This window comes from Sinocyclocheilus grahami, unplaced genomic scaffold (assembly GCF_001515645.1).
Source record: "Sinocyclocheilus grahami isolate Dianchi unplaced genomic scaffold, SAMN03320097.WGS_v1.1 scaffold1070.1, whole genome shotgun sequence".
Classification (NCBI taxonomy): Eukaryota; Metazoa; Chordata; class Actinopteri; order Cypriniformes; family Cyprinidae; genus Sinocyclocheilus; species Sinocyclocheilus grahami.
The window spans coordinates 250,834-277,140 of record NW_015506249.1 but is presented as its reverse complement, the minus strand read 5'-3'; the positions used below and the strand labels follow the sequence as shown (position 1 = coordinate 277,140).

The 26,307-nt window shown below is 38.8% G+C and overlaps 3 protein-coding genes across 14 annotated transcripts in view; 1 reads left to right on the top strand and 2 right to left on the bottom strand.

The window, feature by feature from the left end:
* Positions 1-634: 634 nt before the first annotated feature.
* Positions 635-3,518, bottom strand: s1pr4 (sphingosine-1-phosphate receptor 4). Its single transcript, XM_016251798.1, has 2 exons — positions 3,461-3,518; positions 635-2,336 (listed from the first exon to the last, which is right to left on the bottom strand). Exon 2 carries the CDS (start codon positions 2,211-2,213, stop codon positions 1,044-1,046), a length of 1,170 nt encoding a protein of 389 aa, XP_016107284.1. The 5' UTR covers positions 2,214-2,336; positions 3,461-3,518; the 3' UTR covers positions 635-1,043.
* A 4,558-nt stretch (positions 3,519-8,076) lies between these two features.
* myo9b (myosin IXB) overlaps positions 8,077-26,307 on the top strand; it is a 56,231-nt gene continuing 38,000 nt past the window's right edge. For 11 of the 12 annotated variants that reach the window (XR_001606499.1, XR_001606498.1, XM_016251776.1 and 8 more), the window contains exons 1-2: positions 8,077-8,364; positions 22,062-22,958. Coding sequence is in view for 10 of the 12 variants with exons in the window: in XM_016251776.1 (XP_016107262.1) it covers positions 22,122-22,958 (837 nt within the window). In the remaining 2 variants the exon portion in view is untranslated. The remainder of the gene's footprint in view (positions 8,365-22,061; positions 22,959-26,307) is intronic. The other variant, XM_016251775.1, reaches the window with a different exon arrangement.
* On the bottom strand, positions 21,158-21,998 carry LOC107566334 (microtubule-associated serine/threonine-protein kinase 3-like). Its single transcript, XM_016251755.1, has 3 exons — positions 21,995-21,998; positions 21,341-21,567; positions 21,158-21,265 (listed from the first exon to the last, which is right to left on the bottom strand). Exons 1-3 carry the CDS (start codon positions 21,996-21,998, stop codon positions 21,158-21,160), a joined length of 339 nt encoding a protein of 112 aa, XP_016107241.1.

Here is a 26,307-nt window from a genome sequence, read left to right as displayed (position 1 = left end):
CTTCCGGTCGTGCGTATGTGGGGTAAAGCAGCGCTGTTTTATCATACTAGATACGTTTGAAAGTTCGGTTATAATGCTACTCCGTGCGGTCGTCACCGGTCTAATAAAACGCACAACATATTAAAGCGTATTTGCTGTTTCCATGTTTTCTACAAAACAAAATTCGAGGGGTTATGACGTCATTGGCAGGTGACACAATGACACTATGGACACGGTCCGTGTCGCTAGTTAAAATGGTTTATTTCTCTGGATTTAAACATTCTTCGAAAAATTTGGGATAATGTAAATACACAAGTCAGCAAAATATATAACACTGTTCTAGTGGTTTTTGGATATTTTAATAAAATAATCTTACATATTGTACCTTCAACCCGAATCTTTTGGCAAGAGAATGTTCTTATGTTGTGTATATTGTGTAATAATCTATGTATTATCAAATTTTGATGTGCTTGAAATAAAAACATCTAATGCTCTTTGAAGTACTGAAGCATGCTGTGTTGAAGAAATCTGTATGTTGTCTCCCTCTTGTGTTCAATGAATGTTGTTGACTTCGAATCTTCAAGAAACCTATTTATCAATGCTTTATTTCCTTTACAAACTTTTGACAATGTATACACATAAAATATTTCCCTGAAAACCGTTTCAAAAGTGCATGTTTAAAATATAAAAAATTCCCTTTATATGAAAATATACTTTTTAACTTTTAAATTATAGCATTTATATTACTTGTACATTCTCGTAGAAAACAACAACAGAAGGCAGTTTGCATTTGAGTATTTTACAGTTCTGATTGCTTTCCTTTGCATTCGGCTCAAATGTTGTACAGAAATGCATTCAAGTGATGTTTTTTTTATGGATTTTATGTTTTTGTTGCACAGCTGCTAAATTTTACAGTCCTTTCTGCATTTGTCCATCAGCATTGAAACTCACACCTGCTGACTTCTGCTCCCCAAAGAGTGAAACGCCACTGAAGCCACAACGATGGTGTGTTTGAGGCGGTGCAGTTCCTGTGGCGAGGGTGAAACTCACCTGCCCACCGCGGCTTAACCGCTCGATGCGGATAAACAAGAAGTGGTGGAGCTGAGGCGTGTTTTCTTGCCGTTCTTGAGTTCAGGCTGAGGGCTGGTGCTCAGGTTTCGTACCTTGCTGAAGCTGTTGCGCAGACTGCTATGTCGACTCCCGGAGGTGCTGGAAGTCTCATTGGACATGAAGGTCTTGGGGTCGCACAGTCCCGCCTTCAGACAGCAGCAGCACAGGAGCGTCGCGATGGCTTTGCGCAACTCCAGGCTGCCAAATGAGTAAATGAGCGGGTTCATGGCCGAGTTGAGCACAGCCATGGCGATGACCCATTCGGGATTGAAGAGTGTGCTGCAATTACGAGAGTAGCAGAAGAAGTCCACCAACAGGAGGATGAACAAAGGACCCCAGCACACCATGAAGACTCCAACGATGGAGATGACGGCCTTCAGGAGGCGCAGCGAACGCTTGCGGCTGCGCACGGATATGGTCTCGGTGCTACTGCGGACGTGGCAGTAGATGGCGAAATAGAGAGCGCCGATTGTGAGCAGGATTATGAAGAAGATGACCAAGGCAAACAAGATGTAGCTCTTGGAGTAGAGCGGCAGCAGCGTGGAGCAACTTCTCAGGTCGCAAACGCAGTTCCAGCCCATCAGCGGAAGGAATCCGATTATGAGTGCTGTTACCCAGCAGAGCAGCATTATTATGTAGATTCGGTAAGTCTTTGTGGCGGTTTTCTGGTGGACGGGCTTCATCATAGTGGCGTAGCGCTCCACTGCGATCAAGAGCAAGCTGAATATGGACGCCGCCAAGGCTACAAACAAAAGTCCTTCGCGGATTAACCACAGAACTGGGCTTAGCCTGAAGGTGCGGTCGCCGGACATACAGATGTTGACCACATAGGCGGATCCCGTCAGCAAGTCGCTCAGCGCGATGTTGGCGATGCAGATGAAGATCCAGCGATGGCGCAAACGGACGCCGAACAGCACGGCCAGCAGCACCATGAGGTTCTCCAGGATGATGAAGATGCTGAAGCACAGGAACAGGATGGTGATGGCGTTCACGCCCTTCTTCGAGGGCTTGCGGTGTTGGAGGCGTCCGGTGAAGTTGTAATGCTCCAGGATGAGACTGCTGCTGGTGCTGTTATAGATGTCGGGACAGGAAGAGGCGGAGCTGAAAGAATGCAGGAACTCCATGGTGTGAGAAGCTGGAACGTGGAGTTGAATCTCACTGGGGTCGATTTGGTCTTCGATGCAATCCGACTCCAGGCAATCAGACTCCGACTTCTCAGGAATATCCGTGACCTCTTTCGGAGTGACCTGATGGAAAACAGTTGATTTGACAAAGTCAGTCCATTATTGGTGGGTTCTGAACTGAATAAAAATCAAAGATTTAAAATTTGACATACACTAAAAATAAAGGTTCCAAAAAGGAGTTTTCACAACAAAGTCATAGAGGAACCATTTTGGTTCCCCAAAGAACCTTTTAGTGAACAGTTCTTTAAAAAATGTTCTCTTCTTAGTGTAAAGAACATTAAAAAACATTCTAAAGAACCATTTTCCACTTTAAAGACAAAGGAAAGATTCCATGAATTTTTGAAGGTTCTTCATGGAACCATCGATGCCAATAAAGAAGCAATGCAATAAACCAATAAAGAACCTATTTTTTGGAGTGTATGCCAAATGAGGGTATGCCATCATGTTTGTTAAAGTCATCGTCCCAAAGGTAATGGCAGTTAAATGTTCATTTTTACTAAGCTACCCTGCTATCATGTGGTTGTCAAATATAATCTTGCTTTAAAATTGATTTCACATCACAGGGACTGTCCCGCTGGCACCAAGTGTCTTGCTCAAGTGCACAATGGAGTCATCTCAGTAGTTGCTATTAGTGGTGCCCATTTCGGTTACCAGATTTTTAACCACTAGATTATACCACCGCCTACAAACTACAGAATAATGACAAGAATAGTAAAGAATTATTCAAATTTCTTATATATATATATATTTTCTGTTTTGTTTTAAAAACAATATTTTAGAAGTGAACGCATCATGAGTTTGACCTAATTTAATCTCCACATGTGTAAAGTACATTTAAATATCTCTAGTTTCACTACTGAACTTGTGGTTAAGAGGGTTTAAAGAGCCAACACGTGACCATGCAAAACGTAGTAAATGCAATAAATCAATCAATTAAAGAATAAATAAATAACAAAAAAAATAATTTAATGTTGAATTTAAATACAAACTTATAGGATAATTTTAAAAGTTAATATTTAAGCTAAATAATGAAAATTTACTTTTTTCTAATTACTACTAAATAGATCATAATAAACTTAATAAATATGTATATTTCTAGTTTTAAATATATATAAAAATAGAAATAATATAAATCATACTTTTTTAAATAAAAGCCAATGACATTTTGCTGGTGCGTCTTAACTCACCTCTTATTAGTGATGCTGGTGTAACTGGTATTGAGCCATGCTCTGATGCAGAAAGCTCGAACGCTGGCTCTCTGAACGATTATATACCCTGCAGTAACAAGGAAGGAAGCCTTCTTGCAGATATTCGACACACCCAATGGAGAAAGCAAAAATTCTCAGTTTCTACACTTTCTAAAATGCACAGTTGTGACATCTTCCCAGAAAGTGTACAAATCATGGATTGCCATGAGAAAAATCATGTTGCATTGCATGCATTTAGATTGGGTAATGAACATAGTACATATTGGGGAAGATCTGTCACCTGTGTGAATGCTGTTTGCAAAAACATTATAATAAAAATAAAATAAAACAAATCAAATGTAATTAAAATACAACACTTTAAAAAAATCTTAAAATACAAACTATATTAAATGCATGTAAATAAAATTGTAAAATTATTATAGCTTCAATTTATTAAACAATTTACAGTTTTATACGTGCAACTAATATATTTTACACCGCAATAAATGGACAATAAAGATTTAATACTACTACAGGAAGTCATTGTGCCAGTTTCTAGACAACACGTGTCGCAGTAGTGAAAACATTTCTCAAGACCCTTTAAATACAACTGATGCTACACGAAAATTCTTACAACAGCTTTGAAGTTGCTATAACTGATATTTCTCAGAAGCCAGTCAGCAAACAGGAAGACCTGATGACCTAGTAAAGTGGCCTCCTCCCTTACTGTTTTCAGTTCACCTCATCCAGCTGGGTGGAAACACACACACACACACACACTCACACAGACAGACAGACAGACAGACACACACACACACACTCACACACACACACAGAGACACACTCACTCATCTGCATGTCTGTTTAATATGCATTACATTTTCAATCAATAGATTTTTTCCAGCATTGACAAAGAAATATTGCATGTGCAATGATTCATTAAATTGTTAATTTCACCTGTAAACCCTATTAAGGTAGAAAGCATTCAGGTTTTTTGCATTTACTTGTGGCCGATCAAGGGTGAAAACGATCTGATTTGGTCCCTTTTTGTCTATGCATCAATTCTTCGCTCTCATCCAAAATGGTTTAAAATAAACCAGAGTGGAATTACCAAGTTTCTTTTCCTAATTTTTGTTTTGTTTTATACCACTCTTTAAATGTTGGGCTGCTAAGATAAAGGAGGGGGCCCTTCTGAAACTACCACATCCTGTAAGAAGCAACACCCTTCACAGTTACCAACGCCCTGTCGACACTTGTGCGCAATGAAAATAATAATAACAAAAAAAATGTTATCAGTGAAAGCCACAAAAAAAGCAAAACGGTGTCACTATTAAACTTGATCACGTAAGCACAAACTGAGCCTGCGTGACAAATGAGTTGTTTACAGTTTGGGGAAAGATTCAGCCTTGTTGAAAAAAACTGCACACCACACGAAATTGCCTTTTATGGGTGTTTTAATCTTTATGCATGAATCCAGTCTTCAGATTTGACTTTAAATGCAAACTTTCTGTACCAAAGACTTAAACTACTTCAGTCTGTGCGCATTGAATTTATTTAATACACGAGTTTCACAATTTGAGTTGAATTACTGAAATAAATTAACTTTTCCACGACATTCTAATTTATTAAGATGCACCTGTAAACATTTGGATGCACTTGAGTGAATTTACGCTTCTCATGATCGTAAAAACCTTCTGAACTGAAGATGTTTGAATTTGAACAAAACGCCTAAATGCATGAGTTCCTGCATGAGGATGCACATCATGACATTGGTTGATAAATGAGTGAGCAGAGCTAAAATCTGACAAAGAAACTTAAATAATTTACATCGCATCATTCCCATGCCTCCGTTTGTTATTTGAGAGTTTTCGAGATTTTGCTGTTAATCAAAGTACCAACTCACACTGTAACAGCAGATCGCATGCGATGTAAAGTCAAAGCTCACTATTTACGTGCTCACACTGTACTGTACAGTCCGAGTAAGCTCACACTATAGCCTACGTGTGAAATACTCGAGTTGCGCAGACTACGCAAATGAATTTTAATGCATTGGATTGGATTGTTTTTTACAGGTAAAAAATGTTTAAACTAAAATGAAAATAAACTCTACAGTACTGATACTGTAAATGAAAATTCGGTAATAATACTGTAAATAAAATACAGAAAAGACATTACTGTACTGTAAATGTAATTACAGTAATAATACTGTAAACATTTTTACAGTAAATTACTGGCATCCAGCTGCCAGTAAGTTACTGTAAAATGTACAGCAACCTATTTACAGTGTAGCCTACGTGTGAAATACTCGAGTTGCGCAGAATATGAGACTGGACGTTAGCCAGAGATAACTAAAAAAATAAAAAAAATTAACTCAGCTGATATCGAGAGGATTTGGCATTTCCAATTAATGAATTAAATTATTATCATTACTATTATTATTATTATGGTACTTTTATTATTAAATGTATAGGTCTACTACAATTCGTTTGCCCCACAATTATTTCACTACCGCACAACTGACGCGCGGATAATAAAGGATTAAATTAGCTTATACTCCTCATTGAAAATGATTTAAAACATTTAGATATAGTACACAATGAATAGGCCTATAATTCAAATTCCGTCTAAAGTAGCCTATGTCCGAACACTGTAATAATCAGTCATCAATGAAAACATAACACTTGTTTAACACGAAATACTTCAATTCTGTTGATGTTGTTGTTTCACTATATAGGCCCTATATCAGCCATAAGAGATTTTATGTTTTTTTTAGAAAATAAATTAAGACAATACCCAATATGTGTCTCCTCTGAGAATATCATTAGATGCTGAAAGCTCGGTCAGGTTTTACTTGCACTTTCTGTAGCTTAATGAATTGACTGGAGTGTAAAACTTCTTCACGGGCATAATACTCATGCAGTTTGCACATTGTTTGTGCGGCATGCACTGGCTCGCCTTCATGGTTTAAATCTGAAATATTTATAATTTTGCGACGTGTTTGTCTTTATCACTAATTGCAAAATGATGGACAATGGCTCACATTTCCCGTGATGATAACATTATTTAATCAAAAGATCTCCCTCTTTTCGTTTTCTTTCTTGCTGCGTTAAAGATTAAATGGTTAAAGTTCTATTTGCGCGCAGGCGCAGTGAGGGAAAGAGCACCGAGTTTAGGGCAGTCGGTTCGTTGCTCTGCTTCAACTGTGCGATACCCTCACGAGGGACGACCAACATTTTTGACATGCCAGAGATTCATCCGACCGTCCGATTGCCTGTCGATTCTCGCACACTCCACGAACACTGCACGACAAAGCTGAAATTCCGAATCAAAAAAGAGTTGCACGAGCCAAATTTCGGCTCAAAATCGGACGAAAATCGCAGAGTGTATGCCCGGCTTTACGCTCTCCCGTATTAAACAAACCATTTGTCTGGTCTGACAGACTTGTTCGGGATATCTGATTTCGTACTGACATCTAGCTGTAGTTTTTATGTCATTACATTTGAGGGTTTTTTTTCAGACAAGCTGTACTACTCACATTCAACCGCGAGGGTTTGCACTTTGCACACCTTTACCAGACAGCTCTTAAAACTAAAGTCTGCACACAAACCTCGTGTTAACTCAGAACCGAGGATTGTGCTTTATTGCCAAAACCTTTGCAGATCAATGTGAATGATGCAAAATAAATATGCATAACATGCATATGTAGAAATATTACTAATGTAAGTCAAATAAGGTATTAATAAGTCAAATAAGTAACAATAAATTAAATTGACAGAATGAAACCGGAAACAGGAGAGAAAAAAAAAATGTACTGACCCTCAGGCCATCCAAGATGAAGATGAGTTTGTTTCTTCATCAGATGTGGAGAAATGTAACATTAAATCACTTGTTCACCAATGGATCTTCTGCAGTGAATGGGTGCCGTCAGAATAAGAGTCCAAACAGCTGATAAAACATCAAAGCAATCCAGTTCATCAATTAATCTCTTGTGAAGCCAAAACCTGCATGTTTGTGAGAAACAAATCCATAATTGAGGTGTTTTTAACTTTAAACCATCCCTTCTGGTAAACATATGAGTCCATAATCCATAATAACGCTTCCTACAGTGAAATAGTCCATTTTATGTTATCTTAACAGAGCTGTTTTGGACTTCTTTCGCGTCACTGCATGGGGAAAGCAATTTTATGGAATCATGACAGACTCGTGTTTTAACTTGAAAAAAGCACCTTGATGATTAATTTTTTTAATTACAAACACAAACTTTACACATTTTTCACTTCACAAGATGTTAACTGATGGACTGGAGTGGTGTGGATTACTTGTGGATTACTGTGATGTTTTTATCAGCTGTTTGGACTCTCATTCTGACGGCACCCATTCACTGCAGAATGACTTGCTCATTAGTGAGCAAGTGATGGAATGCTACATTTCTCCAGATCGCCATGAAGAAACAAACTTATCTACATCTTGGATGATCTGGGGATGAGTATACATTTTTCAGCAATTTTTTTCCAATTTTGGGTGAACTAGTTCTTTAAGGAACAGCAACCCTGCAGCTGCAGTTCTTTTTCCATCCGCAGGGCGTCGCTGTTCAGCATCTGTTCGCACGAGACCAGTTTTCCTCACTGTGTGGTGGCAGAGATCTCCAGCACAAAGCCCTCAGATCGCATTCACCATGTCCGTGTGTCCTCTCCGGACTCATATCTGTGTGTTGTGTTTTGAAAGTGGCCTCAGGGGTGGAAATAAACCTGTCTGGATGAGTTTGATGAAGAGACGATCTATTTGATGAAGAGGCGGAGCCGCATACACGTTTGCACAAACACACGGAGACAATCGACCAGCTGCCACATTTATTAACTTATTAAAATGAGACGCTTCATTCGGCACAACATACACACACCACGGTAAGTTTGACGGCTGTTTTTATTATTTCATTTATTCGAGCCGTTTTTATCTTCGCGGCGGCGGCGAACAGAAACTTTCCGGGTGGCTGGAAGTCAAAAGGCTTTTGTTTCAAACCACCAAACAACATTTCTAAACTAAAATACTTACATATTATCTCGGAAAAATAGCGGTTTAGCTTGAAGCTAACTCGAAGTCGCGTTAACAAAAGATAAAAGATCCGTTCGCGGCGAAAGCTCTCAAAATTAAACGAACTTCCCGGTTTGAGCTTTTGTTAGAATCTTCGAATGTACCCGGCTACAATGTAACTTTTCAATCTTTCATTTCCCGCCTTGTTCTGATTGTTCATTCTACATCTGCGTTTCATAGTTGTCTATGATTTATGATCTGTACACAATCTTTGCTCGGTAAATTAATTGAAGGGATATAAACGCCGTCGGGATCTAAGGTTAAACATCCTACTTGTTGCATTGTGTTGTCATAATACAATGGGATATGTTGGTAATGCAGTTTATGGTCACATTTAAGTTTATGGACATATAAAGCTTTAAGGGCTCACATATTAGCATCATAAAGTAAAAACACAATGCACAGCCCTGTAACTCTTTATTGCCTTTGGAAAAACTAATGTGATGGTGGTCAGCACTTTTCTGGACTTTAGGATTGGCCGTTTTTTTCCCAACTCTTGACTGACTTCTGTCCTCTACTGTCTCTGCTCAACAGCCATGGAAAAACCCCATCTTCATCAAGAACAGAAACTTGACAGGAAGCGAGAGAATTAATTTCGACGTGTCATGTGTTAGTGTTTAATGTTTTTCGCAGTTATTTTTGGTTGTCAATGCAGCGTGAGAAAACTGAAGCGTTTTTGAATCGAGCAACCTTTTAACATCAACGTGAAACCAAAATCTGCTTTTTCAATCCACGTTCCTGGTCTTACAGTGTATGTCACTCCAAAGAAAAGTGTTCATCTTCATGGTCATTTCTGATAATATTCAGTCAATTCAAGATGACCTCCTAACTACACATTCAGAGAAATGCATCACATGGGAGTTTCATGTTGGCATTAATGTTCTTTATGTGACATGACGGTGAACAGTATAATAGAGGGGATGGGTTCACATTGAGAAACTCTTCAGTGACTAGGAGACGTGAACAGGAAGTTGATAGTCGATGTTGAATGCAGACGTAGTCATAGGAAATTCAGGTTGCCAGGAGTGTTAGAAGGTTGGGTGTCCCTGCCCTATTTACTCTTTCTCACTCGTTCTTTTTTTCAGTCTCTTTTTTTGAAGCGTTATTGTGAAGTTGAGAGGGAGGCCCACAAAGCTTTTTTTGTTGCACCATATGTGCACTGACATACAACTGAATGGGAACCACTGAATGACAGACCTGGGCAATAGCTTTACAAATATCACAATGTTTTACAGCCTTTTATGATAGTTGAGTTGAAGTAATATGTAGTAAGTAATCTCAAAAGTAATGCGTTTGCTCTGATCTGGCTTAAATACATTGTTTTTGGTCCTCAACCAAAGGCATGATCAATTCAAACAAACAGTCCAAACTAAATCTAAAGGCTTTAGTTTTTTTACTAAATTAATACAATGAAGAATTATTTAAGCCCTGACAATTTTCAAGCGACAGCTGAAAACTCATCTCTTTCGAAGCTACTTGACTTCATCATAAATGTTTTTTTTAAATGATCTCTCTCTATTTATTCCTTCTCTTTCTAGCTTGTACTTATTTGAACAATGTCTAAGAACTTGGTATTACAACCGCTTCATGTGTCTGTTTGCCTCTTTAAGAAGAATCGCTTTATGTATCCCCCAATTGCAAGTCGCTTTGGATAAAAGCGTCTGCTAAATGACAATGTAAATTTATTAATTTCATTTACATCCAGTGTTTTTTTTTACATATATTTTTACAAAAAATTTGCAATGTAGCTTAAATCACATTGTTCTTCAGCTTTCAGTTACATTTCATATATATGTAAATGTTTGTTTTTTCCCCTCATAATTTTAAATAGTCAATTGCAAAATAAAGGCATCTTTTTCATTTTTATTTATCTATTTATTTTGTAGTTAATAAAACTATTTAATTTATTTATGTGCACGAATATAACAAATGTAGTATTTGTTTCAACATCTAATTTTACTTCAACTTTTACGATGTTGTTTAAAAAAATCACAATCTTTATTCGGCCTTCAACGATATTTGAAATATATAAATGTTTCTTTTTTTTCCTTTCGCTGTTGTTTTTGTCCTCGACCAGAAAAATCGTCATTTCAAACAAACAGTCCTTGCGAAAATAAATCTAAAGGCATTTTTTCTAATAACGATTTTTTTTTTTTTGCATATAAACGAACCATTTTTTTCTGCATCAACTTTGTACATTTTGAACCAATCCACTTTGGAGGTGCAGTTAGTTACCCAAATACCAAAACATTAAATCTAATGCAATGCGTTGTTACTAAAGATTAAAGAGATGCTATTAAAACCATTTTTGCTTTCTGTAGTTGTGAGATAAGGATTGCAGAACGTCTACAACATATTTATCAAATGTGCATTAAATAATCACAATATTAATGATGCTGCTTTTTTATTGCAACCAAACTTTGTGAATATTCAGTGGATACTCCCAGCCTTATATTAGGCCTAGTTCTAGATTTTCTTCTGCGATGGATGAACATGAAGCCATTGGTTTCATATTCGTCCACTAATGAGTATTGACGAGCAGATGGCAAGAATTAGATCCGTTTTGTCCTACATGAGGTTCACAGAAGCTGCCTTCCTCTCGAAAATCTGCAAGATTTGCAGATGGCAGCGGAATGCTTCCCTAATTTACTGAAACATCCACCGTGATCCGGTCACTCATCTGTTTCGCTGCGGTAAAGACAGGCTTTTAATCTAGAAGGTGCCCCAAAGTGGCCTGACAGCAATGCATTGTGGGTGTGTGAGGGGAAAGATAAAAGGCGCTTTGAAAGCATCAAGCGAACCGACCAGAGTTTGCGGTGTGGACTCGGGATGACGCACGCGTGGTAGGAGCGGACGGAAATTGTTAAAGCGGAGCGAAAAGTGCTTGGATGTGCTCGCTGGCAGTTTCTCCGCTTCCAATGTGCACACTCCATCCAAGTTTATAAATAACCGTAATTATAGAGCGCACGAAGAAACATTCATCAAAGAATCCTGAAAAATAAAGAGTGTCACAGCTTTCACAAAACTATTCGGCAACACAACTGTTTTCAACATTGATAATAATCAGAAATGTTTCTTGAGCAGCAGATCAGCATATCGGAATGATTTCTGAAGATCATGTGACACTGGAGTTATGATGCTGAAAATTCAGCTTTGATCACAGAAATAAATTACATTTGAACATATAATCGCATAGAAAACAGCTATTTTAAAAAACAAAAATATGACTGTTTTTGATCAAATAAATGCAGCCTTGGTGAGCAGAAGAGGCTTCTTTTAAAAGCATTAAAAATGTTCCCAACCCCAAACATTGGAACGGCAGTGCATGCAAAATCTGTTTTTGTTTTTCCAGTATAATCGTTCATTAATCAGTCAAGAGAAAGCATCAACCCTCAACAACAGCGGAAAAAGAGAGTGTTTTTGGTCGTCTTTTGTTGCTTTCTCATGCCGAACGCTGCACAGGGCAAAAAGTAAGTCATCGAGGCGAGGCTGACGTGACATTCCTTTTGGATATGCCAGCTAATCCCAGAGCTCGTGTAATGACTGCGAGCGCCGGCCCAACAGAAACATTCAGTGATTGGAAAGCACTTAAAGAGCCAAACGGAGTCTGGAGCCGTAATATCGGGAGATTTAGGAGGAGCAGTTAATGTCTTCAAGATGTTTTCAGAGCGGAGCGGATGACATGATGCAGCTCTGGCTTCTGTTTGACGACTTTTTAGAAGCTAATTGGTGGTCGAAAACAGCATTGACCTGTTTGAGCATTTAGCTGCAAAATGCATGAATATATACTCATACTTTTCTGCAGATTTAAGACTGAGATGCACCAAAACCCAATGCTCTGCCATGGTTTTGCATTTAAGATGCATGTTCTGCTTTCTTTGGATCATAATCAGCAATTCCCCTCGGACAGCGGTGACCTTTGGGGTTGGAAATGTAAGGTTATCCTGGTCTGACGCCACGTGGTTCATATGGGGCGTGTATATCTGGCTGCTGGTCGCTAACAATCTGCATGTTTTTTGTCAGGATTGTATACAAAGATTCTGCCCCGGAGCGTTTAGGAGGCCCGCGTTTTCTCTGGCATGTCCCAGGAAAACCGTTTGCATGCAAATGGCACAGAGCGCATGTCGGCCGATTCGATAAAATTCAAAACAGCCACTAGATTAGAGCAGCTAACGTTACGACTCAACACAAAGAGTCATTTTGTGTGATTTACAGCTCAAAAGAAAGATCAACAGTGAGATTTCTTTCTTTTCCAGAGCGGTTTGTAGTCATTTTTTCTGTTTGGCTAAGCACTGGAAGACGGTTTAAGTGTGTGGGGAATTTTTTTTAAAGACAAGCAAGCAAACAAAAAAAGAAATTTTATTTGTTCCTGCAAGTGGTTCAAAATTAGCATTAATTTTGTTCTTTTGTTGTGTTTTGCAATATTTAACGTAATAGTAGTATTTGTTGTTGAATCGTTTGTTGATACATTAAAAAAACATCAATACATGGTGATATTTAAAAAATAATAAAATTAGTGCCGTCAAATGATTAATCGCTATTAAGCACTTCCAAAATAAAAGTATTTGTTTATATAATATGTGTGTGTACTGTGTAAATTTATTATTTATATATAAGCACGCACGCACACATGCATGTACAGTATATATTTAAGAAAAAATGTTGTTTATATATTGAATATTTATATATAATATCAATATGTACATGTAAATACATGTAATTTTTTCAAAATATATACTGTGTATTTATATATACATGAAAAATATACACAGTACACACATTATGCAAACAAAAACTTTTATTTTGGAATGCGATTAATTGCGATTAATCATTTGACCACACTGAGTAAAATACAATGTAATAAAATAATGACAAAAAAATAATATAAATGTACAATTTCTATGTGTTTTATAATTTCACCATGCGAAGAAGGTCTTTAAAAAGGCTTTATTTTGTTTTTTTAATTGAATTTTATTCTTTTAATTTATGGATGAAATAAGACCTGGACTTTTGTTATTGAGATTCAAGTGCACAATTTAAAAAATAAATAAATAAAGAAAATTATTTTTAGTTTTTTGTTTAGGAAATCTCAGCATTGGTCATTTTTATTTTATAAGTGTGTGCAACTTTATATCAAGTAACACAAAACTCTAGTCTGTTGTGTGGACTGCATTGAAGAGTGATTTGCATCTTTATATCCACTTTCTGGATATGTTTTTGTGCTTTGAGTTTGTAGGGTTTTTTGGGTCTACGGTGGGTGCTTGTTCCAGTGATGAACTGTAATAGGATGGTGAAACTAAATCTGGAGCACATGTGCCGCTGCAGGAGGTCTGGGCCGTTGAGATCGCGTCCCGCTGTGGAAACCACTGCCGATGTTTTATTGAGATCTGAATTGGAATTGGAGGGCTTTCTTGTCTCACTTCTGCCCTTTTACTTTATACAAGCTTGCTTTTGTGAAACTGAAGCATTAGCTGAGCTAAAATGGGCTTTTAGATCTTTAATACTTAAAGGAATAGTTCACCCAACAATTTGCCCCAAAATGTGCTCACCCTCAGGCCATCCTAGATGTACAGTAGTCAACATTTGAAGTGGATCAAAAAAGTTCATCAAAGTTGTCCTAAGACAAGAACGCATTTTGGTTTTAGGACAACTTTGATGAAAGGTTTTAAAATGTTGACTACTGTAGAGTTTGTTTCTTCATCAGATTTGGAGAACTGTAGCATTCCATCGCGTACTCACCAGTGAATGGGTGCCGTCAGAATGAGAGTCCAAACAGCTGATAAAAACATCACAATAATCCACAGCACTCCAGTCCATCAGTTAACATCTGGAGAAGACAAAAGCTGAAACAAATCCATCATCAAGATGTTTTTAACTTCGATAATCCATAATAATGCTTCCTCCAGTGATGAAGTCCATCTCCTGTTGTGCTCTTTCTTCAAAATGAACCCACTTATTAGTTTAGAGCGGAGAACTGTAGCATTCCATCGCGTACTCACCAGTGAATGGGTGCCGTCAGAATGAGAGTCCAAACAGCTGATAAAAACATCACAATAATCCACAGCACTCCAGTCCATCAGTTAACATCTGGAGAAGACAAAAGCTGAAACAAATCCGTCATCAAGATGTTTTTAACTTCGATAATCCATAATAATGCTTCCTCCAGTGATAAAGTCCATCTCCTGTTGTGCTCTTTCTTCAAAATGAACCCACTTATTAGTTTAGAGCTGTTTTGGCTTGTAAACGGTGTTTGATCTGTGCAGATTTCTCTCCTGATTTAGACGAGGTCACTGTTTCATAGGAGGAAGCATCATTATGGAGTCATATTTTAGCCAGAAGAGGTGTTTTGAAATTAAAAACGTTTTAATGGTGGATTCGTTTCTTACAAACACGGCTTTTCTCTTCTCAAGATGTTAGCTGATGGACTGGAGTGGTGTGGATTACTTGTGGATTATTGTGCTGTTTTTCTCAGCTGTTTGGACTCTCATTCTGACGGCACCCATTCACTGCAGAGCATCCACTGGTGAGCACGTGATGGAATGCTACATTTCTCCAAATCTGATGAAGAAACAAACTCATCTTAATATTGCGTGACCTGGAGGCGAGCACATTTTCAGCAAACTTTCATGTTTACGTCAACTATTCCTTTAAGTCGCGGCACGTTTCAGATGCTCAAAAACAACTATTTTCCGGAAAATGTGGTAAGTTGCAGGTCGCTTTGAATACAAGCATCTGCAAACTGCATAATGTAAATGTAGTTATTACTGCATTGTTCGTGCTACAGACAAAACAGGCGAAAAATCCCACAGCCTTGTGTTGAAGAGTCATATCTAGACACCTGTGGGAGGTTTCGTGACTTTTGCATATTCAGTCTGATTGAAAAGCATTCAGCGTAGGCCTAACATTGCAGGAAACGTCCACCAGATTGATGGAGGTGCCGTCCGTAGGGAATCCCGTGGAAGTTTGTCTTATCCTCTGCCCACGCGTCTGCTAAAAGACTTGGTTCCTAAATGGAGATGATATTAAAACAAAAGCGCTGTTTCTGTTTCAGCCACACATTCCACTTCAACGGGCCTTTCATTCATGACGTCTCCAGCTTCATCTGTGCTCCATAAAGAATCTGTGACTGATTTACCTCATGGTTTTTTTCTTCTCTTCTCTCCCCCGGGAGCTCGGCCAACTCGCATGTGTCTCTATCTGAGGGAAGTGTTGAAGGAGGCCCCGGCAGAGAAACATGAGGATCTGGCTCTTGAGGAGACTCAGAAATCACAAAAGAGGCCAAAATGTTTGTTTCGGTGCCAATCAGTTGAGCTTCCTCGGAGAAAACCGTTGCGAGGGATGGTCCTGGTGATCTTTTGAAATGAAGTAACAGTTTTGGGCGAGGTTTTTATGGTTCACTGGAGACTTTACCAATGAATTCAAGTCATTTAGCTGAAAATGAGAACAACGTCTCCGATTTGTTATAAAACGTAGTTTAAATGCATTGCAACAAACTCATTCCACTGTTAAACATGAACTCTTGATTGCTTTTGAAAGAAGTTTTGCTCTTTTTTTTACTTGTTTTCTAGTTAAAATATCTCAAATATATGAGATGAAGTACATTTACTTTAGAAGCAACACTGCATAAGAAATTAAGTCATATGTGTATTTTGTGTTCATCACATTATTTTGAGCTTGTTTATATGAGCAATATCACTCTCGTACTCGAGCGACAGTGGCTCTATATCAGCATGGCTGTGATTAGGCCAGAGGCAAGAGGCCGGAGGCAATCACAGCCACTGATATAGAGCTGGTATTGGAAGTGTTGAAGGAGGCCCCGGCAGAGAAACATGAGGATCTGGCTCTTGAGGAGACTCAGAAATCACAAAAGAGGCCAAAATGTTTGTTTCGGTGCCAATCAGTTGAGCTTCCTCGGAGAAAACCGTTGCGAGGGATGGTCCTGGTGATCTTTTGAAATGAAGTAACAGTTTTGGGCGAGGTTTTTATGGTTCACTGGAGACTTTACCAATGAATTCAAGTCATTTAGCTGAAAATGAGAACAACGTCTCCGATTTGTTATAAAACGTAGTTTAAATGCATTGCAACAAACTCATTCCACTGTTAAACATGAACTCTTGATTGCTTTTGAAAGAAGTGTTGCTCTTTTTTTTACTTGTTTTCTAGTTAAAATATCTCAAATATATGAGATGAAATACATTTACTTTAGAAGCAACACTGCATAAGAAATTAAGTCATATGTGTATTTTGTGTTCATCACATTATTTTGAGCTTGTTTATATGAGCAATATCACTCTCGTACTCGAGCGACAGTGGCTCTATATCAGCATGGCTGTGATTAGGCCAGAGGCAAGAGGCCGGAGGCAATCACAGCCACTGATATAGAGCTGGTATTGCTCGAGTACGAGAGTGATATTGCGTTTTTACAACAGTTCGACTCGAGTACGAGAGTGATACCGGCTCTATATATCTCGAGTACGAGAGTGATATTGCGTTTATACAACAGTTCGACAGAACATGTGTGTAATTAAACAAGAAACAACGGAGTGCCTAATAAAACCCTCTTTTGTGCGGAACTACTTCCTTCCGCCACGGATTCAAAGCTCAAGACAGTTAAACATACGTCACTTTTAGAATTGGTATCAAGGGCATGTGCTGCTTCAGTTAGGTTATTAGTGAGAAATAATGAGGTTATAAGAGAGAAACAATGCGGCAAGACGTGCATCCAAATGAGAGAGAGAGAGAGACCGCGAAGCTTGACGTTTCTTCTTATATTAACTAACGTACTCTACGATTAGCTCAGTGAATAATAATACAAAAAACATAGACCCGGCTAGAACAAGCGGAGTGATACAAAATTGTGAAAGGGCGTTCCTGTAGCGATACCAGTACAATGTCTCACGGTTCTCAACCAATCAGATTTGAGAACCAGAACGAACTGTTGTATAAAAGTGAAAAAATCTGCCAGTGTAGTAAGACAAAATTAGGGAAGCTTATTCCCACCACATATTAAAAAAAATAGTTTTTCTCTTTTTCTCTCATAATTCTTACTTTTATTTTCTCCCTCTCAGTTGTGCCATTTTTCCTCAGAATTGCGAAATTGTGAGAAGTCTTTTTTCTTTAAATTATGTAAACTGCGAGGTATAAACTCAAGATATAAGAATTGCAAAAGAACTTCGAGTTATGAGATATAGAAATAAATGTGAGGGGGAAAAGTCAGAATTGCGCAATTATCTTTATATTTATTCATTTATTTATTTTTTATTACGTGGTTGCAACAAGCTTGATTTTTTTTTTCTTTCTTGCAAGTCCAAATCTCACAATTCTGCCTTTTCTTCTAAGAATTGCGAGATTAAAAATCAGTAAAAATGTGCCATTTTTATTTATTCTTTTATTCGGTGGTGGTGATAATCTTCCATACAAAATACACTTGAAGTAATAAAGCTACATTGTCTGAAAACAATTATTAATATCTATGCAGAGTTGCTTCTCAATTTTTTTTAAACGATACTTAGATATATACTTATTACGAATTATGTATTGTATTCCTGTGTGGAAAATTTTTGCTATGACTGCTGACAAAGGCATAAAAGTATTTTTACCTTCAGTACAGACATATATCTATAAAAAGGAAATGAAGGAATTTATCTTTTAAGGATTCTTAGATATTTTGGCTGAAAAATAAGACAAATATACTTTTTTTTGTTTTTTGTTTGTTTTTGTTGCATTGTGGAAAATTCCAGCAAAGTTGGCAGACAAAAGTATCAATTACAGACAAGTATATTTAAACACATTTGATTATCATTCAAAGTTGGCTGTTTTACCTAATGTTTAGGTGTTCTGTATATATTTATGATTTTTTTAAAGAGTATTGTGGCATTAGCTTAGCAACATCCTATGTTATACTCTATTGGAATCAGATGTGGAGCGCTATTTGTGTCAGTGTTGTTGCCTTTGTAGAATGTTCCAAATAGGTTCCATTTCAGTTAGAATGCTCCTTATGTAAGTAGCAGATCAGCAAAGCATCTCACTATTTGTTTTTTTAGATGCATGTTTGTTCTAATTCTTCAAACTCTGTTCAAAATTTGCCAGGCTGACAATCCTTTACTTCTATCTCAGGAATGTTCGACTTACTCTGAAACATGAGGTGTCTGTCAGTGAGAAATTGAACTCTTATTTTTTTTCCCCCCAGTGGCGTTTCATGTGTTTTATCCCCCAGTCTTGAGTTCTTCGTGGAGAAGAGAAGAGTTAACCTGGCTGGTCTATTTCAGGCCAGCTCAAAATGAGCCGTAATGATGATGCTGTTTCTGTGGTCACTGGCTTTATGCATGCCTTGGAGTTTTATTGATTCTGGTTATGGTCAACAGCCAAGTTAGGAGGATGGCCTACTTTCACCCGTCTGAGAAACCAGGCTGGAAAAGTTTAAACACTTCCACTGTTCATTTTGCACACTTTTAGGCTTACAATTATGCATTCATGTTTACCAGCAAATTCAGCTAGTATTTTTTTTTTACTGATGTTTTTGCTGTAATTTGTCCTGCTATGCCTATTTGATAAAATATAGTTTTTTTTGAGGGGGGGGGGGGTTTGATTTGCATTTCCATAGGAAATTGATTGGAACGTGAAAGCGTGTGATCTTTTATTAAAATGACCGAAACTGTTGAATTTTAATTTGGAGTGTGCATTAAAGTACATTTTAAAGTCATTTTGATTTTACTAGGTTATTTATGTGATGGAAATATTTTAATGATGGAAAACAGTCATTGAAGGGATTGTTTGGAATATTGGATTATCATTATACCTTCATGTATACTTCAAAAGCATTATGAAATTATAACCAAAGGCCAGTATTATAAGTGCCGTGTGCAAAATGAGATTCACTCTGTTTGCATGTTGAGCAACTTTGTTGTTTGCGGAGTTTAGTTATTTCCTCTTTCCTTACTAACTGCAAAGCAGTATTTTCTTAAAGGGGTCATATGATGCTGCTAAACAGAACATTATTTTGTGTATTTGGTGTAATGAAATGTTTTTATGCGGTTTAAGGTTAAAAACACATTATTTTCCACATACTGCACATTATTGTTTCTCCTCTATGCCCCGCCTTTCTGAAACGCGTCGATTTTTACAAAGCTCATCGGTCTGAAAAAGCGAGGTGTGCTCTGATTGGCCAGCTATCCAGTGCGTTGTGATTGGCCGAATTCCTCAAGCGTGTGACGGAAATGTTACGTCCCTTACCATATTGTGATGCCTGCGGCAACCACATGTGACGACCCCGGGCTGGACTCCGCTTCGTCCACGGTGAAAGCCGAAAGTTGATGTATTTCCTCAGCAACCAGCACGGATTAGCTTTAGGCATGACGAAGCGATATCGTCCTCTTTTGGAAGGCCAAACAAAGTAGTTTCGCTTTCACAACGAAGCACACCGCGCCTTCACGACATGGCGGCGGCGGCAACAATACTACAGCGAGAATAAAAGTTACGCCTTCTTGTATCACTCCGCTCGTTATGCAAATCTTCCCACACAGTGACGTAGGTATGTGGGGGCGTGTTAGAACGAGGCATTTTAGGTAGGTGTGGCTGACTCTTAACTTTTATAAAGAATATCTCTTTGGATTTGAGACTTTAGTCTTTGCAACTTTACAGATCTTCTTTATGCACCAAGAGCTTGTAAGACACCAAAGAGAAAGGAAAAATTGAAATCGCATCATATGACCCCTTTAAGCGTTTTTCTTATTTTTAAAATCTTGTTTTATATACTTAATCATCTTGCATTTATTACTTGAGTAAATGTATCTTCTTTTAAAGATCTTTGTTTTGTTTTATAGTAAAAACTTTTATGCAAATTTTTGTCTATGGAATGACCGTAAACCATGAGTGACTGTAGTGCTTTCTAACTCTTTTATGTTGCTATGCTGGGATGCAGTTGTCATGTCGATATTGACACCTATGATGTAGCAGCTGTGGCTTTGTACTGTATATTTATAGAGATGTGCTGTCTATTCACGGCAGCACACTGACTCTAACTGTGACCACAGTTTCCGGTGAGATGTAGCTACACCGATGCAATTGCCACTCGTGATCAGAGTTTATTGCAGGGACATGCTTTAGGCAGATTAAATAAAGGAGCTGTTTAGTCTGAGTCAGACGCCGCAAATAATAAGGTCAGATGGGGAGCTGCAGGCCTGCGAAATAAAGGGTAGGGGCGATAGGTTCATCCAAAGAGCACCAGTAATGGCACCTTATCTCGGTTTTTTTAATTAAATCCTGAAGTTCTTGTTTACAAATGATTGATCTAATTGAGATGAATGAGACTGACTGGGACTTGTTCCAAAACAAAAAGTGAAAGGTTAATGGTAAGAAACAAAGTAGGCCAGTATGGAATGTAGGACTGTAAAACCTAATCAATAAAATCAATGAAAATGGTTGTTGACATGTCATTATTGGATGGTTGGCTCTATGTGCTGTCAAGGACAACCTTTGTCAGTAAATGTCACTTTGCAGCGCTGAAAATCTGGGCTAGGTTCAAAAATGCATTCATAAAATGGCACAGTGATTTTTGATGATGAGTTATCCAAAGAAATTGGGGGTCGGGGGGTTGTATTAAAATCTTTAAAGAAGGCAATTAACGTATTGTTTCATGTGTTCTCCATTCACATGAGTGATCAGATCACCCGCTCGCAGTCCAGCCTCATGGGCAGGGCTGCTCTCCTCCACACCCTGACAGAAAGAGCAAGAGGAGTCAGAACAACCAGACCGATAAGCACCTGAAAAGCTCAGTGATTCTCTGCTCACCGAGACCATGTGGTGTATGGTGTAGATGTCGCTGGTCCCCATGTACACACGAATGGTCTGCAGGGTGAAGCCGTATTTCTTCCCAGAGCTGTGGATGATGATGGGGGGGCGGAGCCTGCTGATGCTGAGTGACAGGTCTCGATTGGGGGAGGAGTCTCGGGATGATGGGTTAGAGGAAAACGATCGAGGGGAAATAGAGCGCGCTTGCAGGCTGCCACTCCCATCATCTGGTGAGGAGGAAGGGGAAAAATGTCAAAAATAATACAGATTTTAAGATTTAGTTTTGGAATTTTGCCTTTATTACGACAGGATAGTGTCGAGATTACAAAAAGCGAAGAGAGAGAGAGAGGGGTGGGATCGGGAAAGGTCCTTGAGGCGGGGTTCGATCTCGGGACGCCCGTAGCACAATGACGCGGTGCAGCACTGCCCACAAGGCTATCAGCGCCGACTGCATGCCAAGTTCTTTGCCAGTCTGTACCTTAATTTACTGTAATATTCTTATTTGTATGTTCTATAAAGTAAAGTAAATATTTAGCAAAATAGAGTGATTAATGGAAGAAGTTATCAATTTATCACTCAAGTTAGTTGCAGGCCTAATTCTTTGCCAGTCTATCTTATTTTACTGTAATCTGTAGGCCCCTATGTTTTATAAACTCATACTTTGCAAAATCAGTTTTTAGGTGTTGCAGTTTGTCTTAATTCTTTGCGTCCTCTTTTCCAGGTGCTAGATGGTGGTTGTGAAGGCAGTGCGTAATGCTGAAGGGGCTCGTCCTGAGTCAGAATGAGTGTCAAAGATGGCGATGGGACAACTAGCCACGATGGAAAGGCCTACGAACTTCAGATATACCCCCGACTCTCTCTGGAGACGGCATCGTGCTGTACACTCAGAGTCACCAAGGAGGCCACCGCAGCTAGCGTCATACGGGATGCGGCAGCGACCCTTGGACTGGACGCCAGCAAGCTCTACGTCCTGGCCGAGGTGAAGGAGTGCGGCGGGGAGGAGTGGGTGCTTGAATCAACCGACCTTCCGGTGCACAGGGTCCTTCTCTGGCCGAGAAAAGCCCAAGAACAACATTCTCAGAAAGAGGGATTTTACTTCCTCCTCCAGGAGCGCAACCACGATGGCTCCATCCACTACGTGCACCTGCCCGCCGTGGGGAATGAGCAGGAGTCCAAGCGACTGGTTGCTCGGGGCTTCCTCCCACCCCAGCAGGAGGACTTTGAGGACCTCTGCAACCTTCCGGTCCTAAGTGAGGACAGCATCTTGGATAACCTCCGCATTCGTTTTCAGAAGAATAAAATTTATACATACGCTGGCAGCATCCTCATTGCCATCAATCCCTTTAAGTTCTTACCCATTTACAATCCCAAATACGTCAAAATGTACGAGAACCACCAGTTGGGCAAGCTGGAACCTCATATTTTCGCCATTGCCGATGTAGCCTACTACGCCATGTTGCGCAAGCATGTCAACCAGTGTATCGTTATCTCAGGAGAGAGCGGATCAGGCAAAACTCAAAGCACTAACTTCCTCATTCACTGCTTGACGGCTCTCAGCCAGAAGGGTTATGCAAGCGGCGTGGAACGAACCATCTTGGGTGCTGGACCTGTGCTGGAGGTAAGATCATCACCACCACCTTGATGCAAACAAGGTTTGGTTACATTCGTTTGCAAGCAAATTCGGGAATAGTAGATTCGTTCAGGGACTTACTGGGACATGGGAAAGTACCAACATCCTCTTGGAGAAGTTCTGAGCTTGAGTCTCTAGAGTTTTGAAACCTTTGCGATGCTTTGTTTTAGTGTATTGAAAGGGTGAAGGTAAAGGAAGTTAACTGATGGATTCACATGTCTACCCCAAAAAATGGTAATGACTTGTAAGAACCCTACAATTTGATTGTCAATGCTGGATGTCTGCGCAGTATTCTATCTTTTTTGAGCATTATGCATTAGTTTTGTGTATGACTTTGATCCCTTGGAGACTTACTTCTACAGACGAGCTTTTTGGTTGGAATTGTAGAGTCTGGAAAAGCACTCTGCTTTAAACATTCGCAAGGCAAGCTTAGAATAATTTAATTCAGGATCAGTGGATATGTTGGAGGATTTACTGGGATATGGGATAGGTGAAAACTGTTTCTCATAATGCCAAATTGCTCTTATATTTCATGCTGTACAGATTCTAAGCTCAAGTCTCTAGAGTTTTAAAACCTTTCACAGGTTTTGTTGTAGTTACTGAGATGGTTAAAATAAAGGTAGTCCGTTGATAGGTCTGCGGTTTGCAGTTATCAACCTTAAAATTGTCAACCCCCCAAAATATTCATGTTATATAAGAACCCTACAGTCGATTGGGTGTTTGTGTAGTATCTTTATTTGAGCATTATACATTCTTTTTTTTTTTTTCAAATCCTTGGAGGCTTGCTTCTACAAAATGGCTCTTTGGTTGGAATTGTAGGGTCTGGAAGACCCTACAAGACCCTAAATAGAGCTCTCTACTTTAAACAATGCTTCGTAACAATCATAATGACAGCTTATCCACAGATCTCTCAGTCTTCACTGTAAACTGTAGCTCTTTAGATCAGTTATTTACATAGTGATTTCCCACAAGCCTGTGCTTGAAAACCGGGGTCACAACTTGTTGTACTTGCATAGCTCATGTTGCAGTACCGGCTAACCTACATCTGGAGGCCTTCCTCAGGGGTCGTGTCTCATGCAGTTCTTGTTGTTTCAGGCACATTCAGTTATTTTGCAAAATATCAGCAGAAACCCTTCCCCAACTCTGATCTCATGGCGGTTTATGGTAGTGGTAACCCTCGTGCTGGGAAAAACTAACTTTGAGACTCAAGAGCACATTTGGAGAACGGTTAGGGTGGATGTTGGGATATTTTCACAGCTTGAGGGTTAGCATCTAAAGATTCTTGTCAAGTCATTCTTCTCGAGATTTCACTCTTGCATACAAATGCTGTTTTTGAAGTTATCAGTCAGACAAAACCAACCCACTCGGCTTCTGAGATTCACATCTCTTCTCAGTACTTCAGAAGTTTCCTGTACACATGATGTCATTAGAAATTCTTTGGTGTCATTTCTTATCTCAGCCCCCTTTATCAGAATAAAGTTTGCTTGTGTAGCAAGTCCCGAAAGAGATGAAAGATGTCAGGTTTTGTGTTGACGCCTGCCCCAGTGTTTGTGGTTTCTGAAAACTAGAAGTCATTTCTCCGCAGTCAGCACAGTCATTGTCCTTTGACAGACGCGTCTTCAGGCTTCGTTACAAAATATTCCCCGCGTCTCTGCACTTGTGGTGAGAAGCAGCCTGTGAAACTGGTCAATTGAACACTGCGACCAGAACAAGCCTCAATCCAGACGTTTTCAATGATAGGAGTCCGATCTCCCTGGGGTTTCTCTTCCTTTTATGGTCTCATGAAGTTGATTTGTCTCATCCATCTTCCGAGACTTTCAATTGGTGCTGATTTTTAAGAAAGGACACAATATTCCTTTTATTATTCTCTGCATTGTATTAGAGAGAAATGGCTCAGAAAACCGGACCGAATTGAGTTCTATCTTGCGTTGTCAGATTTATCTATATGTCTGCGCTTCTCTTACTCCCACATATTGACATTTTGAACGTTTTATGCGACGTGCAGCATGCTTATGTCCCGCCGGTTCATATGTACACCTCTAACCTCCGAACCACGCAGCAGATTCGTTCGGAATGAATCTTTTCCCAAATCGTCCCTCCCTAACATTTTTGTCTCGTTTTTATTCATTGACGAAAATGTCAGTAGATTTACATCATAGTTTTTGTCATTCAAAAAGAGTTTTAGTTCGTTGTCGTCGGTGAAAAAAATGTAGTTAATGACTAAATTAACACTGCTGCAAGCATTTGTGAATCGCGTCCTGTGCATTTGCGAACTGTGAAACATTTCTTGCGTCAAGACGTGCTGACAATCCACAAATGCGTGGACTCCACCCACCGTCTACTCAAGCCAATCAGATAACAGCCACATTTCGCTGACCAGTCGTAGCATGATCTCGCTATAGCGAGATAATACTATTTCATAGTATTTAATGTCATTTCCGCCAAAATAAAAGTTGAGAAAAAGCAAGAACTCCATCAACATTAATAAATGTTAGTATTGTAATTTTACTGTTGTTCTGAAAAAAAGTAAGACAATAATAATGATTATAATAATTACAACAGCTGTTAATACATTTATTATAACATACACACATAGTGTTCAAATTGGGATCTGTAATATTTTCTAATGTTTTAAAAGAAGTCTCTTCTCAGCAAGGCTGCGTTTATTTGTACAGTAAAAAAAAAAATACATGCCTGATTCAAGAAGGGGGTCTGATGGCCAAAAAATATTGTTTTTCTAACTTATTAATTTTAAGTTAAATTGTGCTTTGTTGGTATAATGTCTGCTAGACTTTTAAACAATGTTCAGTGTTAAATCTTTTTAAATCATTGTTTTTGTAATTGATTTTTTCTTTGAAAAGCAAGACAAAACCGTAAAAAGCTATTTAATTTATGCAATGGTGAAAAAACCGGCAAAATACATGCAGGAATAAAACGCAAAGAAAAAAATAAAACCTGTTCGTATTCCGCCTTTGGCCCAGTGTTTCATTTTGTTTGGTTTCGGCCAAGAATTTTCATTTCGTTGCATTCCTGGAAACTTTCCAAATGTTTCTGGAATGTTTCACTTTGCAACCCTAGTACCAGTTTCTTCTACCAAACTTCCAACTGTGAAATAGTTCGCTGGCTTTAACTGTCACTTACCGAGGCACCTCACCCAGCAGCAAATAGTTTTGTCTAGGTTTTGCCTTAAACTCTATTAAAAGCAAATTCATGGACAGTGACTCAATGTAAACTGTAATTTTACAATCCTTTCTTTTTAAAGCTGCATTTTATTGTCTCCGTTTCGACTTGTGTGATGTAAACAGAGATGTTTGGCACCTGTTGTCATTGATCGACA

What these genes read in the sequence shown, in the direction of transcription:
- s1pr4 (XM_016251798.1), bottom strand. Translation starts at nt 2,213, where the DNA reads ATGGAGTTCCTGCATTCTTTCAGCTCCGCCTCTTCCTGTCCCGACATC.
- LOC107566334 (XM_016251755.1), bottom strand. An exon ending in CCATACACCACATGGTCTCG is followed by an intron (nt 21,266 to 21,340) that starts GTGAGCAGAGAA and finishes TCTTTCTGTCAG; the next exon opens with GGTGTGGAGGAGAGCAGCCC.